General features: G+C 44.5%; 1 protein-coding gene across 5 annotated transcripts in view; it reads right to left on the minus strand.

Moving 5' to 3' along the window:
- Window positions 1–19,297, minus strand: part of LOC140258185 (protocadherin alpha-C2-like) — a 79,168-nt gene that overhangs the window by 42,893 nt on the left and 16,978 nt on the right. Inside the window, exon 1 of one of the 5 annotated variants that reach the window (XM_072348251.1) lies at window positions 10,267–12,924. The exons of the other annotated variants lie outside the window; for them this stretch is intronic. Within the exon in view, the coding sequence (XP_072204352.1) occupies window positions 10,267–12,693 (2,427 nt within the window). The 5' untranslated portion in view covers window positions 12,694–12,924. Of the gene's footprint in view, window positions 1–10,266; window positions 12,925–19,297 lie in introns of those variants that run through there. 5 annotated transcript variants of the gene reach the window in all.

Below are 19,297 nucleotides of genomic sequence, written 5' to 3' on the forward strand. Positions count from 1 at the left end.
TCATATTCTCTCACCTCAGGACAAGACCCATTGATTTTCTTACTCAGCAGAACCAGGAACAGCTTCTGAGCCCAGCTTACACCCTCTGCCAATGACTTTGCTTTACATTTTTTGTTTCTCTTTGGTGTCCTGGAGCACTCCAAGATCTCAAGCCTTCCTTGCCCCCACCTTCTCCCTGAATAGCCATGCAGAAGTTGGTTCTTTTCTCCTTCTTCAATTGCATTCTATGTTCCAGCCATTCTGTGCCCTCCACTCCACCTCTCTATCATATTTTGCCCTTAATAAGGTTATCAAAACAGAACAATTGGATTCTAACTGGGCACTTACAAGGAGTATCTGATAACATGCCAAAAGATCATCTGCCAATAATCCTGTCCAAAAGCTCGGCAACAGTTTTGTTTTATCATTTCTTACAAAGGCTGCATTGAGAGTTTGAGTTCATTACCTGTAACTAATCTGAGCTTTCCCTCTCTGTAATCCTTCTGATTTTACCTGCCCCCATTTATTGTACTTTATGCTGGATGCAGAGATTTGACTAAAAGAAATGACTAAGGTCAGTATGACTGAGGTACAAATACCAGTGTGTGCACAAGTGAAAGCACTCAAAGAAAAAACAAAAGGACAAACAGGAAGAGTGGGTATTATTTGCAGCTGAACACCCTACGTGAGATTTCATTCAGAGGAATCAAAAGGAACAAAATGACCTGAGGTAAGGTGTCAAGAAGATGGAGAGGAGAACTGGAGCCGTAAAATACACTGATGAAGAAAACAAGATAAATGTGAGGTTCAAGAATTTCACCAAAGACATTCTAGGCAGGTGAGACAAAATACTGAGACGGAAGATCTGAAAAAGAAGAGAAAGAGGCAGTGGTGAATGGACCATAGGAAATACAAGAACTGTAATGTCACAGACAAAATTAGCCAAGAACTTGACAGCATGACGCTGTACGGACTGACAGGTCTAGGTGAAATAGCAATCAAGTTATCAAGAAGATGTCAGAAAGTTGCTGACCACAGCTGCCCAAATCAGGGCCTGTAGCAAGCTTCAGAAATGCTGAGATAGCTCTGTTCAGATTCACTGTTGCAAGAAGCTCACCTCTGACGCAGCAAATAGAGACTGAGACCTTAGAAGGAGATGCAAAGGAAAGAGAAGATGCAAGTAAATAAGGGGCAGGAGATGATCAGAAGCCCAGAGGAAGGAATGAAAAGCAGTATCTCTTATGCAATACCAAGAGAATAAAATTCCCTGGAACTGAGTTGGGGGTTTTGAAAGCAAGGTAAGACAAAAGCAAGCTCTGTGGTGTGGTCAACACATCAAATGGACAAGATGCCATTCAGAGGGACCTAAACAGGCTAAGCAGTGGGACCAGGGGAACACCATGAGGTTCAATATTTCCAAGTGCAAGGTCTAATACCTGGGTCATGGCAACTGCCACTGTCAGTACAAGCTGGGGGATGACAGGCAGGCTGTAAGAAAGACAGAGACAGACCCTAGCAGGTTCTGTTGTCATGGGACAAGGGGAAACGGTTTGAAACTAAAAGAGGAAAGATTTAGATTGGAAATAAAGATTTTCACAATAAGGGTGGTGAAGCACAAGCACAGGGTGCCCAGAGAGGTGGTGCCCCATCTCTGGAGACACTCAAGGTTAGGCTGGATGGGCTCTGAGCAGCCTCATCTATCTGTATGTGTCCCTGTTAATAGCTGGGGACCAGATGACCTTCATGTGTCCCCTCCAAATAAAAATATTCTATGTTTCTACTCTATGATTCTAAGATAATAACAAAAACAGCTGATGGAGCATAAATTCATGAGAACTGGGATCTATTCACTGTTAGATTGAGGGCTTTGTGATTTTTGGCAAGCGTCTTAATTGGTTCTTTAAATGTCAGCAATATCTGAGCTCAAGTGGCTACTGAAAGGCTTACAGCAATACTGCAGAGGGCAGGCGGATATTCTCAAGGAAGAAGTTACATATACATATGTATAATTTATTATTTGTAATGAGTGCTGGAGGGAGAAAACTATCTTTTAAGTACACAAAGCATATCTGCTTTTCATCTTCTTATCAGGATTCTTATAACGTCACTGACACCAAACTACTCATGTTTTGGCTTCAGGAAGAGCTCAGTATTTCCTTCCTTGAGCACAAGGGTCTTTACTGAATAGTTGAAAATGGTTTGCCTAATAAAATATTATTTCCAAAGTTCAGCTGTATCTGGTGCTTAGAACTATCTAGATCTAGAATATTAATGCAGATTTGCCTTACGTATTTTGCATAGGCTATGCAAAGTAATGGTAATATATATACATACACACACATATATATATATATATATATGATGGAAGCCCTACATTGTGTCTACTTGTTCCTGCAACAGCAAGCAATGTCACCGTGGTGTCAAACACAGAAAAAGCCAAAGAAAGGTTTGGAAAAATAAGGAGGCACAGCCCTGTCAATGTTCCTTTTCTTAAGACACTTTGTCCTGAAAACTTGACACCACAGTTATCTTCTTGCTGAATAAACACAGAGTAATCTTGACACTGTGTTCTCATTAAAAGACTTTCAGCTCCTTTGCAGTGTTTCATTCAAGAACATAAAACCACTCACACTAAGGACTCAGCCACCTACTGGTGGGTTATTTTCTGGGTTTAATACTGTTGCAATACAAAACCCTTTATAGTTTTCTGCCTTAATGGAAACAAAGTACCTTCACTCTAGGTAACAATATTAAAAAGGAATTAGCCATTGTGTTTCTGAGCTACAAAATGGTTTACCTATTTTGTTCCACTGTGGTATTTGTTTAATTACTATAGCATTACATTATCAAATCACTTATTTAAGCTCTTAATTCTGAACTTTGACAGTTCTAACGTTTGTTTCTCTATTATCAGGTCCTTATACTCCTTCCATGTGCTTTAGTGACACTGTAAAGTCAGTTCCCCACAGGAAGCTTCATGTGGCCCATCTCTTCAAGAAGGAACATTACACTTCCTATTGATCAATGTCCGCTATGCAGTAACTGACCTATAGGACTTACAAGCCTCTGAAGTTTTGAGCTAATTTCCTCCTAAGATAAATTCTGCCTATGAATAAGGAAACTATTTATTTATTTTTAGCTGTGCAGGGAACAAAGTACCAGCAAAGGCTGCCCAGAGAGGCTCTGGTGTCTCCATAACTCAAGATACTCAAGACATCAGGGTATGGTTATGGGATCACTTGGTCTGCTTCTATGCAATGCATTTTGACACTTCCTGCACTGAAATTAGGGATCCTCCCTTACCCTGCATCCTGGTCCTGCCACGGCCGTTATTTTTCCTTTGCTCTCAATTCTCCTGTTCTCAGCTTTCATTCTCATCTGGGCCACCATCAGACAACTGCTATCATGGGAAGGTCCTGCCAGCTCTTGGCTGAAACAGTGTTCTGTGTTGGCAGGACCTGAAGGAAAGAGCTTTCCAGCTCTTCCAAGAGTCTACCAAGTTCAGAGACCAAGAATTTCTCAAAAGCGTATAACTCAGCCAACTTGAGTAGACTTCAACAGCTATTTCTATTACACATGTCAGGGACTACTTCACAACAAATATCAAGTCTTTTAACCTCAAATATGCATTTCCAAACCTTCTAAGGTTACCCGCATTTTTATTGCAGGCAAAATGAATATCCTTCACTACCCTCAGCCTGAGGAATGACCAAACTGCTCAGTTAAACTTTAACAGGCAACACTTGGTTTGGGTATATCACCACTCTAAGAGGCCAGAGGGCTTTATAATGAATAGCGCCAAACCGCTTTCATAGTAAGCAGTGGTATGAGCACAGCCTGAAAGCCTGAAAGGTTTTCATTCATTCACTAATGGAGACAGATGTAAACATGGAAGTTCATAAATCCAAGTTAACCATTTAGGTTTTAGTTAATATTAATAAGAAGTAATTAGATGCTCACATTCTCACATTTCTGAATCTCCTTCCATCTGACAGAGGTCACAGATGACACGTGATACTTTGGCTAGAGCAAAATATCCTCCATATAAACAATATAGGTGTGGGACTAGAAGCAGATTCAGCTTGAACACAAGGTGCTGTCATATATAATAATTACTACTGCCCAGATTCTCTCTGTGAAGGTATGTCAGAAAAAGCATTCCTTTTAGAGGAATTAATATTACATTACAAATGCATTACATTGAGAGACAGAAGACTATTTATAAAAGTGTGTCTTTCAGACAGAACACTTCTACATAAAATCATCCCAGCAAACCAGACTTGTGCATTAGCAGCGGCCAAATGTACACTTAGAACAGTCTAATTGTACAGCATCACAGCTGATAGATAGCACATTTCTGCTGCCTCTGTAAAGATGGCTGGAAGCCCTTGGTATAGAGAGGCAAAATGTATCACGAGATACTGCAATATACACTTGTTTGGTATTTTAATGCATTTTAAATAGCTACAGGGCATGGACATTTTCCAGAATGCACTCCAAAATCCCTCAATCCCAGACTGCGATTTATTCATATTCAATCTATTTAATACACATTAGATGAAGTGTGGTGGTGTTTTCAGAGGGGAAAAAAAAAAAGCAGTATATATAAATACAAAGCTATTTTAACTTACATTTTCTGCTCCTTATGCTCTGTCTTAACATTTGTTCTACAGTATCACTTCAGAGGGAATGAGGACATGTAAACATGCTTTGGAATCTATTGTCTTTGCCTTTTGCAGTGATTTGGATTTTTATGAGATGGCAACCATGGCTCAAGTCCTCCAAGTCCTGAAGTGTTCTCCTTAATCAGCTGAGCAGCACCCTTCCCTAACGTGGGAAGAGTATCAGTAACAGCCCTTAAAAGCACAGAATCACAGATATAAGATGAAATCATTTGGTATGTATCACTGATGTAAACTGGCATTTGCGAAGTGTTCTGGACTAAACACAACCTCCATTCCCGGTTCCTCTGTGCCAGGAAGAAAAGGCTGAAGAGAGTGGATGGAGGTGGAAGGAGTTTTTAGTTTACTTGTTATTTCTCATTGCTGCAGTATGTAAGTAATAGGCAATAAAACCATATTAATGCCCATACAATAAGTTTGTTTTGCCCAGAACAGTAATTAGTGAGTGACAACTCCATCCTTTCTTTCAGCTCTTGAGCCCTTTTCTGTCATACTTTCTCCCCACTTCCTTTCAGGACGAAGACTGGAGATCCATGGTGGATTTTAGTTGCCCATCTGGGTAAAACCACCCCACTGTCCCTGGGTTGCAGCTCTCACACAAGAGGCCATTAGGCCATTTCTTCTTCATGGCCAGCAAGAATTTCCTTTCCTGAAACATGAAACCATCACCTGTCTTTCTGTCACTGCAGCACCTTTCACACAGCAGAGGAACAATGTTAGATTCCCTCTCACTTATTTCTTTGATGAAGTTGAACTCCAACTTCAGCTGTTTCCTAAGTTATACAAGAACCTGTAATGCCTACATTAAAGAACACTGGCCTCATTTCCTAGATGACAACAAAAACAAAACAGAAGAGACCCTTGGATTTGAACTATCCATTGGTACAGTGGGGGCTTACAGCTTCAGGGCCCCAAAGTTCAGTTCCAATTTTATCCTAAATAATCTGAATCTGCTTTGAGCAGCCTGAATGAAGGAAGGCTCTTTCCTGAAATACATAACTGCAATAGTAAAAAGCTTCACCAGATGAAGAACTCATATAGTATTCCTCAGTACATATCTCTGTTCTACACCCACACTCTGACTCTGATCAAACTGGCATCTTTCCACGTCCTGCATTAGCTCCAGTTATTTTTCCTTGTAGCTTTTCAAATAAGGTGAGATACATTAAAGAGATTGAATGCCTTGTAGAGAAGCAGGAGGTTGTAAAAGAGAAGACAAGAACCCGCTAATCTTAGTCCTTTGACAAACAGATAATACAATTTAAACAAACAAAGATGAAAGTGCAAATAGCAGTTCAAAACCAACAACCCCAAATCCTTTGAAACCATTCCAACTGACAACTCAGATTAGACAAGTCATTTCCAAGGGTGATTTTACTTCACCAGTTCTTAAAAGCTAAAGAAGATGGCAATAATCTCCTCTCTGATTGGAAGGGAGGAAATTATTTTCTTTTACACTTGATTTCCTTCCAAGCAATATTTTTAGAGCTGAATTATCTTCAGATTTTTCATGACTGCCCAACTCAAAAACAAACCAAAAATACTTTTGAAAGTGCTTCCTGATGTCCAAAGGGAACCTCCTGTGTTTCCCTTTGTGCCCACTGTCTCTTGCCTTGGCACAAGGCAGCACTGAAAAGCGCCTGGTTCCATCCTTCTTACACCCTCTCATCTGATATTTTCCATATACGGGATCTCTCCTCTGAGCCTTTCCTTCTCCAGGCCACAAGAGTCCTCACCCTCAGCCTTTCCTCATAGAAGAGATGTTCCAGTCCCAGTCCTAGTGGCTTTTCTCTGGACTCTCTCCAGTCACTCTAATCTCTCTTGCACAGAGATTCCTGGGATTATACAAAGGGGAAAGTCTGAAATCAGGTTATACGCCCTAATACTAAGTGAAAAGAGATGACTCAGATGAATAGGATGAGCTGCTGTCAGCAGGTGGCTTTGCCTTCATAATGTTCAATCATCAAATGTTTAGACTGATGAAGTTAGGCACAAGAAACACCATTTTGGGAGACAACCTTTCCCCATCCACTTTACCATCAAAGTATTGTGATAATAATTACCTGACAGATCAATAAACATATTCCATCTACAGAGGAGGTGACTTCTGTCTCAGGAAGTATCAAGCAATGTATTTTCTATCCCCTGAATAGGGAAATATTTCTATCACTGTGTGGAAGGTGCTATGGAAATATACATAGTCCGGAGAACTATATTCCAAGAAACATGCTTCCACAAAGGGAGAGCAGATACAGAGAAAGGATGTTAGCATGAGCAGACAAATACAGAAATGACCTTAGAAAAAAAGACTAGAAGAGGTTGATCTGTTTAGCAAAGACAAATAAAGCCTAAGAAAACAATATGGTTGCTTTCTAAACTAAGAAGAAATTCAGCCCTTAAAAGGGAAAGTAACTATTTATGCTAAAATGATATTGCTGGCACGAGAACAGATGTCTACAAGTTAATAGCAGATAACTGTTGACAGGATGTTAGAAGATGGTTTCAAAGCCCTGGAAGAATAACTTTCTAATTGGAACACTGGGCACAACCTAATGAATTTTGCAAAAAAAAAAAAAAAGGAGCATTTTTATGATTAAAATTTAAATCTTTAAATATGAAGATTTAAGATCAAATGCTGGCTCATATAGGAAAGGACTGGCCTCAGTCCAAATGGTGTTTTCTTGTCTCATGCTTCCATACAAGAAGTACTACTCACATCCACTCTCCCTCAGTCCAGTTCATTCAGGCTTCCCCATCACTGCCTTTGCCTTTAAATATCTCCAAGTACAGCGACATTACTCTTCCCATCCCCTCAAGGACTTTGTTTCAAGCTTCTCCTTCTGTCACTCTCCCTCCCCTCCACTACTTCTATAAATAGTACTCCAAGGCAGACATCAGACATGCAAAGTTTCAACCCAGGCAACATCTGTAGCCTTTCCTGGACGCACTGTCCTTTTTGTTGAACTTTGAGGATGCATCCTTTGAGAAAGATGAGTACAATGGTCAGAAGGAGGGAAATATACGGAACTCCCCATTGCTGAATTTCCTTTGACTGTTGTTGTTTTGAGAATTTTCTTAGCCTGACTCCAAGAGTAACTTGGACTAGTAGCCAAGAAATAGCCAAGAGTAACCAAGAAATCTGCCCACATGTCTGACCTCTTAAGAAGTGGGCACAGGACTGCTGTACCAGGGCAGGTTGTTATCTGCATGGAAGAAAATGACATGGTGCTTTACCGTCCTATTTGGTTAAGTTACAAGGCATGCACCCATCAGAACAAGAGGCATGAGGGACTTACATGGCTGGTCTTTACTTCTGTGGTAAGTCACTGCTGCTTAGCCTGCAGCAGCTCAGTCCAGATTGCATGCCACTGTCAAAAAGTGCATCTACTTTTGTTGCTTGAAATGCATGCCACCTAGCATTAAATGATCCCACCATCAGAAAATATTACCAGAAAATATTCTCCACTGCTACATTTGTGTCTGTTTTTGTCCATGTAACCTAAATACTGAATGTAAAATCACAGAGAGGTCACTGTGCTCCCAATGCACAAACATCTTACAGGCCTTTGTGCACATAATGGACAAAACAAGCAAACAAAAACACTAACAATCCATTGCCACGTCATGACCCCAAAAACTAATGACCCCAGTGAACTAATGCTTCCTTTAGTCACTAAAGCCACTAATGCCTTTGTCTCTAATACAGCAATGCAGCACTGCCACATAAAATGCTTTTCACTTGGCTGTCACATATGCTACACTGCACAAAGAGACAGTAAGAGGCTGAAAGATGCACAGTTACAGTTTACTGTACTACAGTTGTGGCCAAAGTTCTATATTTAGCCCTAACCTAAATAGAAGATGTGAAAGCACAAAATGGTCTCACACTTCCATATACTTAAAAAGCATTCAAGCCCGTCATTCAATGCAGTATCAAAGGAGCACCAACCATAAATAAATAAACCTAAATTTGGAAAACACATTTAATTTCTGGAACTTCCACTACCCTGTAGTACATGTAGACATTTCTTGGTCTTCCATGTACAAAAAATGATAATCCTGAGAATACTTTTTCAAGTGGGGATTTAACTTCTGCTTATAATTTTGGAGTCATTCCCAGTGCCTTGCTTTATAACAATCCCTTTTCCTTTTAAATATTTGATGCTTACTTTTTATTACACTTCAAATGAGGTGCTCTGAAAGCACGTAAACACAAAATTCAATGAACAAACTTACATGCTGTTTTTTACAGAAATATCCATTGGTAAAGGCTGGAAAAGAAACACTAGCCCTCTCATTTTAATATGAAAGGAGTGAAAATATTCAATCAGAGCAACTAAAAGGATTTGGAATAAGGATCAGTTTCCAAGAATGAGCGATAGTTCTCTTTTCTACCCAAGATAACTGGAAACTATTTTCCAAGAATCCCTCTCAAATAATTCCATTTTACTTTATTCTATAACTTGGAAATCCCAACGGAGGCACAAAAATCAAAGTACAACAACTGTATCTTCTATCCACTCCTGATTTTCATAACTTGGAATTTCAGAAAGAAACAAGTAGAGTCATAGAATAACGGAATAGTTGGGAAGGGACCTTAAAGCCCACACAGTTCCACAGAGCTCTGCTGTGGGTTGGTTGTCACCCACCAGACCAGGCTGCTCCAGGTCCAAGACCATCCAACCCGGCCTTGGGCACCACCAGGAATGCAGAACCCGCAGCTCTCTGGGCAGCAGTGCCAGGACCTTGCTGCCCTCATCACAAAGAGTTTCTTCCTTATATCTAATGTAAACTTCTAATTTCTTAGTTTGAAGAACTACCCCTTGTCCTGTCACTGCAATGCCTGATAAAAAGACCACTGAGACCATCAACCAAGTGACTATCCATAACTGGAGAGTTGGAACTTGAGATGTACTGGTGTGTGTTGAGTTTCAGAATGTGCACCCAGAAGGCCAGGATTCACTGAGTTACTTAAACCAAGGCATCCAAAGCTGACATAACTAAGAAAGATCACTCTTTAGTTACAGTACTAAATCTTACAGTAAAAAACAAATCAAATATTTGAGTCTTTCTAGGCAACTCATCTATCTCACAATAACAGTAATGCTTTAATGGCCCAAAACTACTGGATCCACACATTAGTTGTCTGCTACGCATAGTGGGGAAAGTTGTTAGTGTACTGACATAACACCTCAAAACTTCACAAAAATACACATGAGATGCAAAACACCTATTAAAAACACAACTAATGTTACTTTGTGTATAAGAAAACTGAATCTTGAGCAAATGCCATGGTAACACCCAACAAATATGATCTATAAACGTACCCCACATTGTAACTCTCCACTGTAATGACAATGAGATATTTTCTTCTACAGTCACCCATTACAGGAATGAGAAGAAACCATCTTGGTCAAAGGATCAGAAGGGAACTGTTTTAGTTTCACAAAGCAAACAAAGAGAAATGTTGATTGCTTGGAAAGAGAGAAGAGCACTGTAAATCACATCCTCTCAAGAGATTCTCAATATGGAACTCCTGCTATTCCATCATAGTCTTAGTGGCCACATGACTGAGAGAAAACAAGTGAAAGGAAGAAGTACTTACCATGAGGACAGCACTCAAACGGTCACTTTGGATCTGCTGCACTTGGATGCAGGGTCCTGGCACTTGTAACCTTGAACCACTGGGAACATTCCCAGCATCCCCATTTGGGATGCTGCTGTTCTCGAGCCCAAGGCCTACAGATGCCCTGTACAAGTAAGTATGAGTCAGTTTACCCATACCAGTGACCTCCAGCATGTCCGGTGGGAGGTGGGTGCTGGGAAGCATGTGCACACTATATCGATACTTTTCATACTCATCAGCTGAGCAGCAACAGATGCTGCAGCAGCCCTGGTGGTGACAAGCCCAGCAGTGGCACAGCCGTGCAATGGCAAGAAAGATGAGGAACACTGTAAAGATGAAGGAGACGCAAGCAAGAGAAACAATCAAGTAGATGTTTGTAGCGTTGAGCAGCGGCGGTGGCTCCCCATTATCATCGAAGTCAGGCAGAGCCTGGGGCAGAGTGTCAGCCAGCAGGATGCCCACAGTCACCGTGGAGGAGAGGGGCGGCTCGCCATGGTCCCGCACCACCACTACCACCTTGTGCTTAAGGAGGTCAGTGGAGCGCAAGGAGCGGGTGGTGCGCAGCTCACCCGAGTGTGGTGCCAAGTGGAACAGCGTGGAGTCAGAAGACTGGGCGAGGTGATAGGAGAGCCAGGCATTCTCTGCATTGTCTTGATCATCTGCCACCACTTTGGTCACTAGGTAGTCCTCGTCAGCCAGGCGGGGCACAACTTCCACTGCCACTGAGCCATTCTGGCCAATGGGGTACAGGATGGCTGGGGCATTGTCATTCTGGTCTGAGATGTAAACATTCACGGTCATGGCAGCACTCAGGGCTGGTGACCCATTGTCCTTGGCTTCCACTTGGAAATGGAAGCTCCTAAGCTGCTCAAAGTCAAAGGCACGTTTTGCATAGATGCTCCCATTGGCCAAGCTCACAGACAAAAAGCTGGTCAGGGCACTGCCTGCAACTGTTGAATTCCTGAGTATGTAAGAGATCTGTCCGTTCTCTCCTATATCAAGGTCAGAGGCTGAGACCTGGTAGAGAAAAGCACCAAGTGGATTGTTCTCCTCCACAAACACATCAAATGTGTCAGCAGCAAAGACGGGGGGGTTGTCATTCACATCAGAAATCTGCACCCAAAGTGTCTGCTGAGTGGTGATGGGAGGAGATCCCAAGTCTGTGGCAGTGATGGTGATGTTGTACCCACTGATCAGCTCTCGGTCCAGGAGCCCGCTGGTGACCAGGCTGTAGTAGTTTTCCAAGGAAGGTTTTAACTGGAAGGGAAGGTTATCAGGGATCTGGCAGCTTACTTTCCCATTCTCCCCAGGGTCCTTATCCATAATACTCAGCAGAGCTATCACCGTGCCAGGAACAGCATCCTCAGGGATGGGATTGGAAAGGGATGCGACCGTTATCTCTGGGCCATGATTGTTCACATCGGTGATCTCCACCAGCAGCTTAGCTGTGCTTGACAAGGCAAATGCCCCTTTATCCCTTGCTTCAATAAGCATCTCGAGAAGAGGTCTCTGAACTGCTAAATCGCCACTGACTGTCACCTCCCCAGTGCGCGGGTGAATTAAGAACATTTGCTGTAGGTCAGCAGCTGTAGCATTGCTAAACGAATATGTGACCTCTCCATTGGGACCTTCATCCAAGTCCGTGGCATGCACTTGCACTACCAGTGTGCCACTGGGAGAGTTTTCCAGGACACTTGCCCTATAGACCGATTGCTCAAATTCTGGTGCATTGTCATTGGTATCCAGAACAGTCACAATGACAGGGACATCACCAGACCTTGCAGGATCTCCACCATCTTTGGCTGTAAGAACAAGTCTGTGAGTGGCTTGCTGTTCCCTGTCTAAGGCTTTCTTCAGCACCAATTCAGGATACACACTCCCGTCCCCACGCGTCTGCATTTCCAAATGGAAATGTTCATCAGGGTTCAGAATATAATTCTGGACACCGTTAGTGCCTTCATCGAGATCTTGGGCATTAGGGAGTGCAAACCGTGCTCCAGGTGACAGGAACTCAGGCACACTTACATGATATTCACTCAAAGGAAAGCTGGGGGAGTTGTCATTTACATCCAGGACTTTAAATTCCATCCTATAAAGCTCTAGAGGGTTTTCTAGTACAAGTTCATAATTCAGAAGACACGTAGATTTTAGTTCACAAAGCTGCTCTCTGTCTATTGGCTCGTTAACAGATAAAACCCCCGTGGTTGCGTTTATATTAAAATATTGCTTACTTGAACCGGTGATCATGCGAAATTTCCGGGCTGAAAGTGCAGCCGCGTTTATTCCTAAATCCTTTGCTACGTTTCCAACAAATGCTCCGCGCTCTGTTCCCTCGGCAATGGAATAAACCACTTGTCCCTTCGCGGTGCAGCAGATAAGGCAGAAGACCATCCAATAGACCCGCATTCTTCCTCCCCTGCTCAGCTCCCCGCAGCCCGGCTCGGCAGAAACATAATCCAATATTTCACCGACCAGCCCAAGTTCCCAGCGAGCGGGCACCGGGGCGCACCGGCGTGCAAGGAGAGGAGAAGTTCGTTCCGGGAGCGGGAGGCGCCCCGGTCCCGCGCAGCTCCGCTACCGCGGTGCGCGGAGAGAGGCGGCCGCTGCGCTGCGCTCCGCCGCGCTGCCCCCGCTCCGCTGCCGCTCTCTGTGCCGGGCTCCGCGCGGCTCTTACCGGGCGCACGGCGGCGGCGCCACCCAGAGGCCGCGGTGTCACCTGCGTGCCGGGGGTGGAGGCTGCGAGACCCCAGCCGCTGCCCCACTGCCGCTCCTGTCTTCTTACTACAGCCCCCTCCCCCCCTTCCTTTTTTCCTTCCTTTTTCTTTTTCTTTTCCTTTCCCCACACCTTTCTCTCTCTTTTTCCCCCTACTCCCCCCACCCCTCTCTTTTTGCCTTTTCTCTCTCTCTTTTTTTCCCCCCCCTCCCTACAGAGACCCGTTGCTGGGAGGAGGCTCCCGCTCCCCGACTTAAAGGCATGGCTGAGTTTCCGTGAGAGAGAGACGCAGCGAAGCCCCCGCTCCCTCCCCCCTTTCTGCTCCAGCCAGACGATGCGCCCGCCGCTGTCAGAGTACGGGCTGGAAGGGAAACGCATATAAGAAGTGACAGGCATCGGCTAAACATGGGTTAGCACAGTCCCAGCACGCTCCGGCTGAGAACAACATCTCCCAGAGGGGTTTTAAGAGCACGATTAAAGGAGGCAGCAGATTCTACCCTTGTTAAACCAAAAAGGGAGACGGAAAAAGAAAACAAGCCTATTTCCTGCTTACTTTTCCGCACAGAGTAAATGAACTCGGAATACAGGAGGGAAAGGTGGGTCTCTCCGATGACAGTCCCAGCCTGATCACTCGCAGCCACAGGCGAGCTCCCAGCCAACCTCCAGAGCAGGATGGGACGGCTCAGCTGGGTGGGAGGACCGGGAGGCTGCAGCGGGAGAATCGCTCGCACAGAAGTAAAGGCCGGCGCCAGAAAGCTTTTGCATTTAGGACATCCTTAGAAACTGTGAGGAGAGACAAACTGATATCACGCAGAGATAACCGCCCATGTGTGAAAATCAAAGCTGTCTGCTCCCCCAGCCCACTAAGCAGCTGAGAAAGGGCAGAATGCCTTGCAAAATACCTCCTGGAAAACCTTTCCTCAAGTGACCTTCAGCAGCAATTTACCCCCTGGCTTCGACCCTGACAATCCCCTCTGGTCTCCTCGGATTCCAGCTTCCTTCTCTGAGAGCTTATTAACATCACGATCCGATCGATCAAAGGCAAGAGACTGTAAACCCACAGCAAGAAGAGAACTTAACCCTGCCAGCATACACTGCTTCTTTATAGCGCTGAGAAATGACGGCCAAGTAAAGAGCATTTCTATGATATGAAGTATCTGGGCCTTTAAAAAACTGGGAGCACAGCCAGAAGATGGATATAAATTAAAGGGGAAAAAAATATAAAATCGATGGATTTCTTTGTAAGCTCACAGCTCAGCAAAACCTCTTAGAGAGGTTTCTATCCTGACTGCACCAGAGCAAGCCCTGGTCGGCCCCAGCACACGTATTTGCTGTTATTATGACTTTCTAACTCCAGGTGCTCCTGGGAGTGTCTGAACGTTGCATTCTCCTTCTACTGCACTAATGTACCTGTTACAGCTGCAGGGGGCTGACTGCAGGCATTGCAACATAGGTATGCACCCACCTTAATTCACACACCACGTAAACGTGGCCAGGGGACCACTGCGTGCAATATATAATGTAAATATATATGATACCCAGTTTACCCTGGAGCTTGTTTTTTGCTTGACCAGTAACAGAAGAAATATGTAATTCCCACCCAGTCACCCTAAAAATGTCACCAAGGCCTCCCCAGCCCAATGGGGAACAACACTCCTCCTGTCTGCCAAGGTATGACATCCTCTACAACACACTAAAAAAGGAGAAAAGAAATAAAGGAAAAGGAATGTTCTTACTGTTCTGTGGCGATACAGAATTGTTACAAACACCCCGACCCAATGTGTTAACACTTCTTAAAAACCAAAGGAAATACCCAAACTTCCCTTAACGTTGACCAATGATAAAGGTAAACTGAGCCATCTGGGAGGACTGGGGCAGCCAGCTGTTGATGTCCCTGGGCACACACAGGTAAAACATGGCCTGTACTCACCAATCTGTGACCGAGTTGGTGATGAAGAAACCCAAGAATTTTGAATTCAAGAGCTTTCATTGAACAGGTAGAGCCACTCAACAGGACATTAAAAAGCCACAAACACTAAGATTCTAATAACCAGCTGTAGTTATGCATGTTGCCACCTGAAACGCCTGCAGTTTTTGAACAAACTGGTTAATGAAGAAAGGCTAAAACCAAAGTAATTATACATTTGCCTCTTTCCAAGATACACTCACCTGTCAGAAGTACCTGGCAGCCTACACTGATTTTGGCTTTAAATCACTTCTTTGCTACGCATTTACCATTAAGGATAATTTCTTGGGTTTTCTGTTACATCTCCTGTCCTTTGTAGAGCTGCCTAAAGCTTGACCTTAAGGCTTTTAGGAGACCTGCCTCAAATTTGCCTTCTGTCTTACTACTTTTTTAGACCTTTCAGCCCTGGGCTGTTCTCCTATACTGTGGACAGTGATGTCCAACAGCCAGGCAGATTTGCTCAACAACAAACATCTCAACACACAGCTATGGTGCTGGTTTTACTACCCTTCCTCCTAACACGATTTTCATGATCTCTTATCTCAAGGGTCTCCTTCCTGGTCTTGCCCTAATCATGGTATTTGTGCATCAGTCTTTGTAAATACTAAGAACGTGGAACCATCAACTATTACTTTAAACCTCTCACCCTTGATCTCACGTTTGCCTTCAACTGATGGAAAAACCCAAACTGAGATGTAAAGGTACTCACCCTGTAAAGAGTCAGTGATGCCTGTCCTATAGCTTTGGGTAGCTTATGATGAAACAAATATTTATTGTACTTCCTCTTCAAAAGCCTTCAATATTAAGAGACCCGAGAGAAGACTGAATTGCTTAACTGAAGACCAGAGCATCATGAATAACAAACAGCAGATGGCCGCCCTGGTTAAAACTTTGAAACAAAGTCATAAGTATCTCCAATAGCAAAATCTAACAGATCATAATGATTTACTATAAAAGAGGAACACTGATAATGAATATTATTAAAGCTGTTCAATCAAGACTGAATAAGATATCAATAGATTAAATGTAAACTTTTTCACATGGGTTTTCCTTTAGCAGACAAGTTCTTTCACTGATTCATTTGGAAGACTTATTTAAAGGCATGTCTCACTGGAACGGGCTCCTCAGGGCAGTGGTAACTGTACCCAAACTACAGGAGCTCAAGAAGTCTTTGGACAGCTGTTTCAGATATAGGATTTGATTTGGGGACGACCCTGAGAGGAGCCAGGAGCTGGACTCTGTGATCCTTGTGGGTTCCTTCAATAACCCATCACATTCTATGACCTCGAAACAGATCTGTTACCTTCCCTCGACTGCTGAGCGATCTAAATCTCCCCCAAATGCCAATTCTGCCACCCGAAGCCACATCTCCTCCATCACCTCCCGTCCCCTTCGTGTTCCCTCTCCCTGCTGGCAGCCGCAGCGCTGCATTTACCACTCCCCACAGCGCCGAGATTGCTTTGTCCTCTTCGTCCCGCCCCGTCTTGTATTTTCAGCCAATCATCCTCATTTTCCAGCCAGAAGACGTCATTAGTCCAGACGTGCTCGTTTGGCTTAGGATTATGGTAGCGGCCAGAAGAAACCGTTAAGCGAGCAAGGACAAAAAGTAAAGGTGAGTACTTAAACTGGGTTATCTCGGGGATAACCGCACTCGTTGTTCGATGCGTGTTGGAAAAGCATCATCTACGTCAACGACAATTGCAATGCACCCGAGCCGTGCAGATACAGAGCGATGCCTTCGGGGGATTTCTACAGCGTACAAACACGTCCCATCCTGCTCGATACGTAGGGAAATACCGGGGGTGCCCGCGGGCCCCTCTGGAGCGTGAGCACAGCTCGTACAGACCGGAGCCTGAAGCAGGGTGCTTCTAAGAACCGAGCCCGAACTGCCGCCTCCCCCCGCCCAGCAGCCCCACACTGATCTGCTTTTGTCGCCGCAGAGCTGGCTGCCTTCTGACAGTTGCCCGAGCAGACAGCGAGGTCGGGATGCCCTTCGGCAAGCCACGGGAGCTCACGACTGCTCCGTGGGCACGGCGGGAGCGGAAAGTGCTAAAATAAGCCGTGGAGAATAATCTCCTGCGGAGAGGACTTCGGATCTCAGCGAACTCTGCGAAAACCCTGATTTCCCACATCCTCGTTGTTCCCATCAAGCTACAGAAACAGACACACGACGCTACATCGCAGGAGACAGCTGCCATCTACAGGAGGGCAGAAGCTGCTTCGGTTACCGCAGCCAGCGACCACCGCGCCCGGAGGAGGACGCGAGAGCGGCGTGCTTCTGTCCCGCGTGCAACAGAACAGCTTCGAGCCCGGCGCCCACCGGTGCCCGAGCTCCTACAGAGCCGTGCTGGGTTGCCAAGCCCCCGGCTCCGAGCGCTGCTTTAGCTGCTTCCTGTGCCTGAGAGCACCGCTACTCGTCAGCGCCACTTTCCAGCAGCTTAAGCTTGCCGAGCTGTCAGCGTTTATTGCAGGGTATTCTCGCACGTTCTGCTGACTCCTTCTCATTCTATCCTGCGAAATAAAAGCTTCCACGTGGTTTGTTTCTGACTGCTGTGTATTTCTAAACGAACTATCGCGTTCTTTCCTGCCGCTGTACGACTACAGCAAAATCACATTCAGGTTTTCGATTCGTGATTGCAGTCAGAGATACCGAGAGAAACCACACGGAAGGGAAAGCCCACCCCGTCCCGAAGCGTTTGGCAAGGAAAGGCTCATCTCCCTTCATACAGCACAGGGAAATGAGCTACTTCCTGCTTCGTATCACATCCTTGTGAATTAAGAGAAGAAAATGACAGACCTGCAGCTCTGGAGGAAGCCTTGCTCACAAACGAGGGCAGCTCCTGCATAATCAAGAGGTGATTACCCGCTCTATTGATACGGATCAGCTGCGGGCTGAGATAAAAGGCGTACAAACACAATGCCCGTCTCATTTGCATAAAGAACAGGAAGCTTTTACTAAGGGATCTGAAACAGGTGCAGGAAGGAAACCGAATGAGGATTTTATTGTTTCAGTTCAGAGGGAAATGTCCATCTCAGCTCATTAGAAGCAATCAAAGAACCCCCCAGCCATGACGTTCTCAGCTTTCTTTACCGCATTTCTGTAACCCCAGAAGCAGCATCCTTGACACACCACCAGCCATCGGAAAGCTTTCTTTTTCAGACCACAACTGCCGTGTAAACCACTTGTAGAAGAAAGCCAGAAAATCGGCTTTGAAGAACAACGCTATGAGAATTAGCCATACCTACACCTCCAGCGAACGGAATGCACATTGAGAAGGGTACTCGTTGTTCCGACTACCTCGACAGCCCGACAGACGCTGTTTTCACACCAAAAGGAGAATGAAAGCAGCGTGAAAAGATCTTTGTGTTTCTTCACAAAAGGCACATGCAGTTTCTAATATCAACCACGAAACTTGAAGCATGACCCTGACCCCTCATCACAGAGAGTTCCATTCAGGCCACCTGCAGAACAAAGAGTCAACCAAGGCCACCTGTGCGTAGCCAAGATGAGCTCATTTGGCAACAATATTCAAGCCACCCAGTAAATAAGCAAACACTCTCCAAATGAGGAAATGAAGGACTAATAAACCTACTCTCCAGATGAATCTGTATTTCCAGCTTTTTCAAATGCACGGGAGAAAAAACGAGTGGTTTGCATTTCAAAATCATCAGACTATTCAATACCGTAAGAAGAAACTTTTCTTTCCCCTTCCCCTCTTGATACGTAACAACTTTTGATGTTACTTTACATAGCGTGATACTGAGGTGGATAGCACAGAAGGCTACAAAGCTATGGAAAACAGGCGTGGCATGGGGCTCAAGGCACAACAGGAAACATGCCCCTCCAATAGGTCTCCCCACTATCGATAACTATTGTTGTCTCATTCAACCCTACTATTCAACGAGCATCCAGAGAAAGACCACGATACATCACAGCAAAGCAGTAAGCTTTACTTCTTCAAATCACACCCCCTATTTGTCAGATCGTGTAGTTCAGCTTCCAAACCGTTAAAGAAACCAACAGCTCAGTGAACCCCTCGTTCAGCAAAAACAATAATGAGCAACAAAACACATGATTACAACATTTATACGCAAAACAGTCAAACACTAAATATCAAAACGAGAAAAGCAGACGACTAAAAAGGAATGACTTTGAGAAGCCCTACCAGAATGAAACGCTTCCACGGTGTATTGGTTGTTAATATACAAATGGTAGCAAATGTACAGAAGGAATAGGCAAAGGAAAACTCATCAGTGGTGGTGCTTTGGCTGAAGAAGCTGGGGCAGTCCTCACTGGCGAGCGATCTCCAAGAGATGCTGCCTCTGTGGCA

Source organism: Excalfactoria chinensis, chromosome 13, assembly GCF_039878825.1.
Source record: "Excalfactoria chinensis isolate bCotChi1 chromosome 13, bCotChi1.hap2, whole genome shotgun sequence".
Classification (NCBI taxonomy): domain Eukaryota; kingdom Metazoa; phylum Chordata; class Aves; order Galliformes; family Phasianidae; genus Excalfactoria; species Excalfactoria chinensis.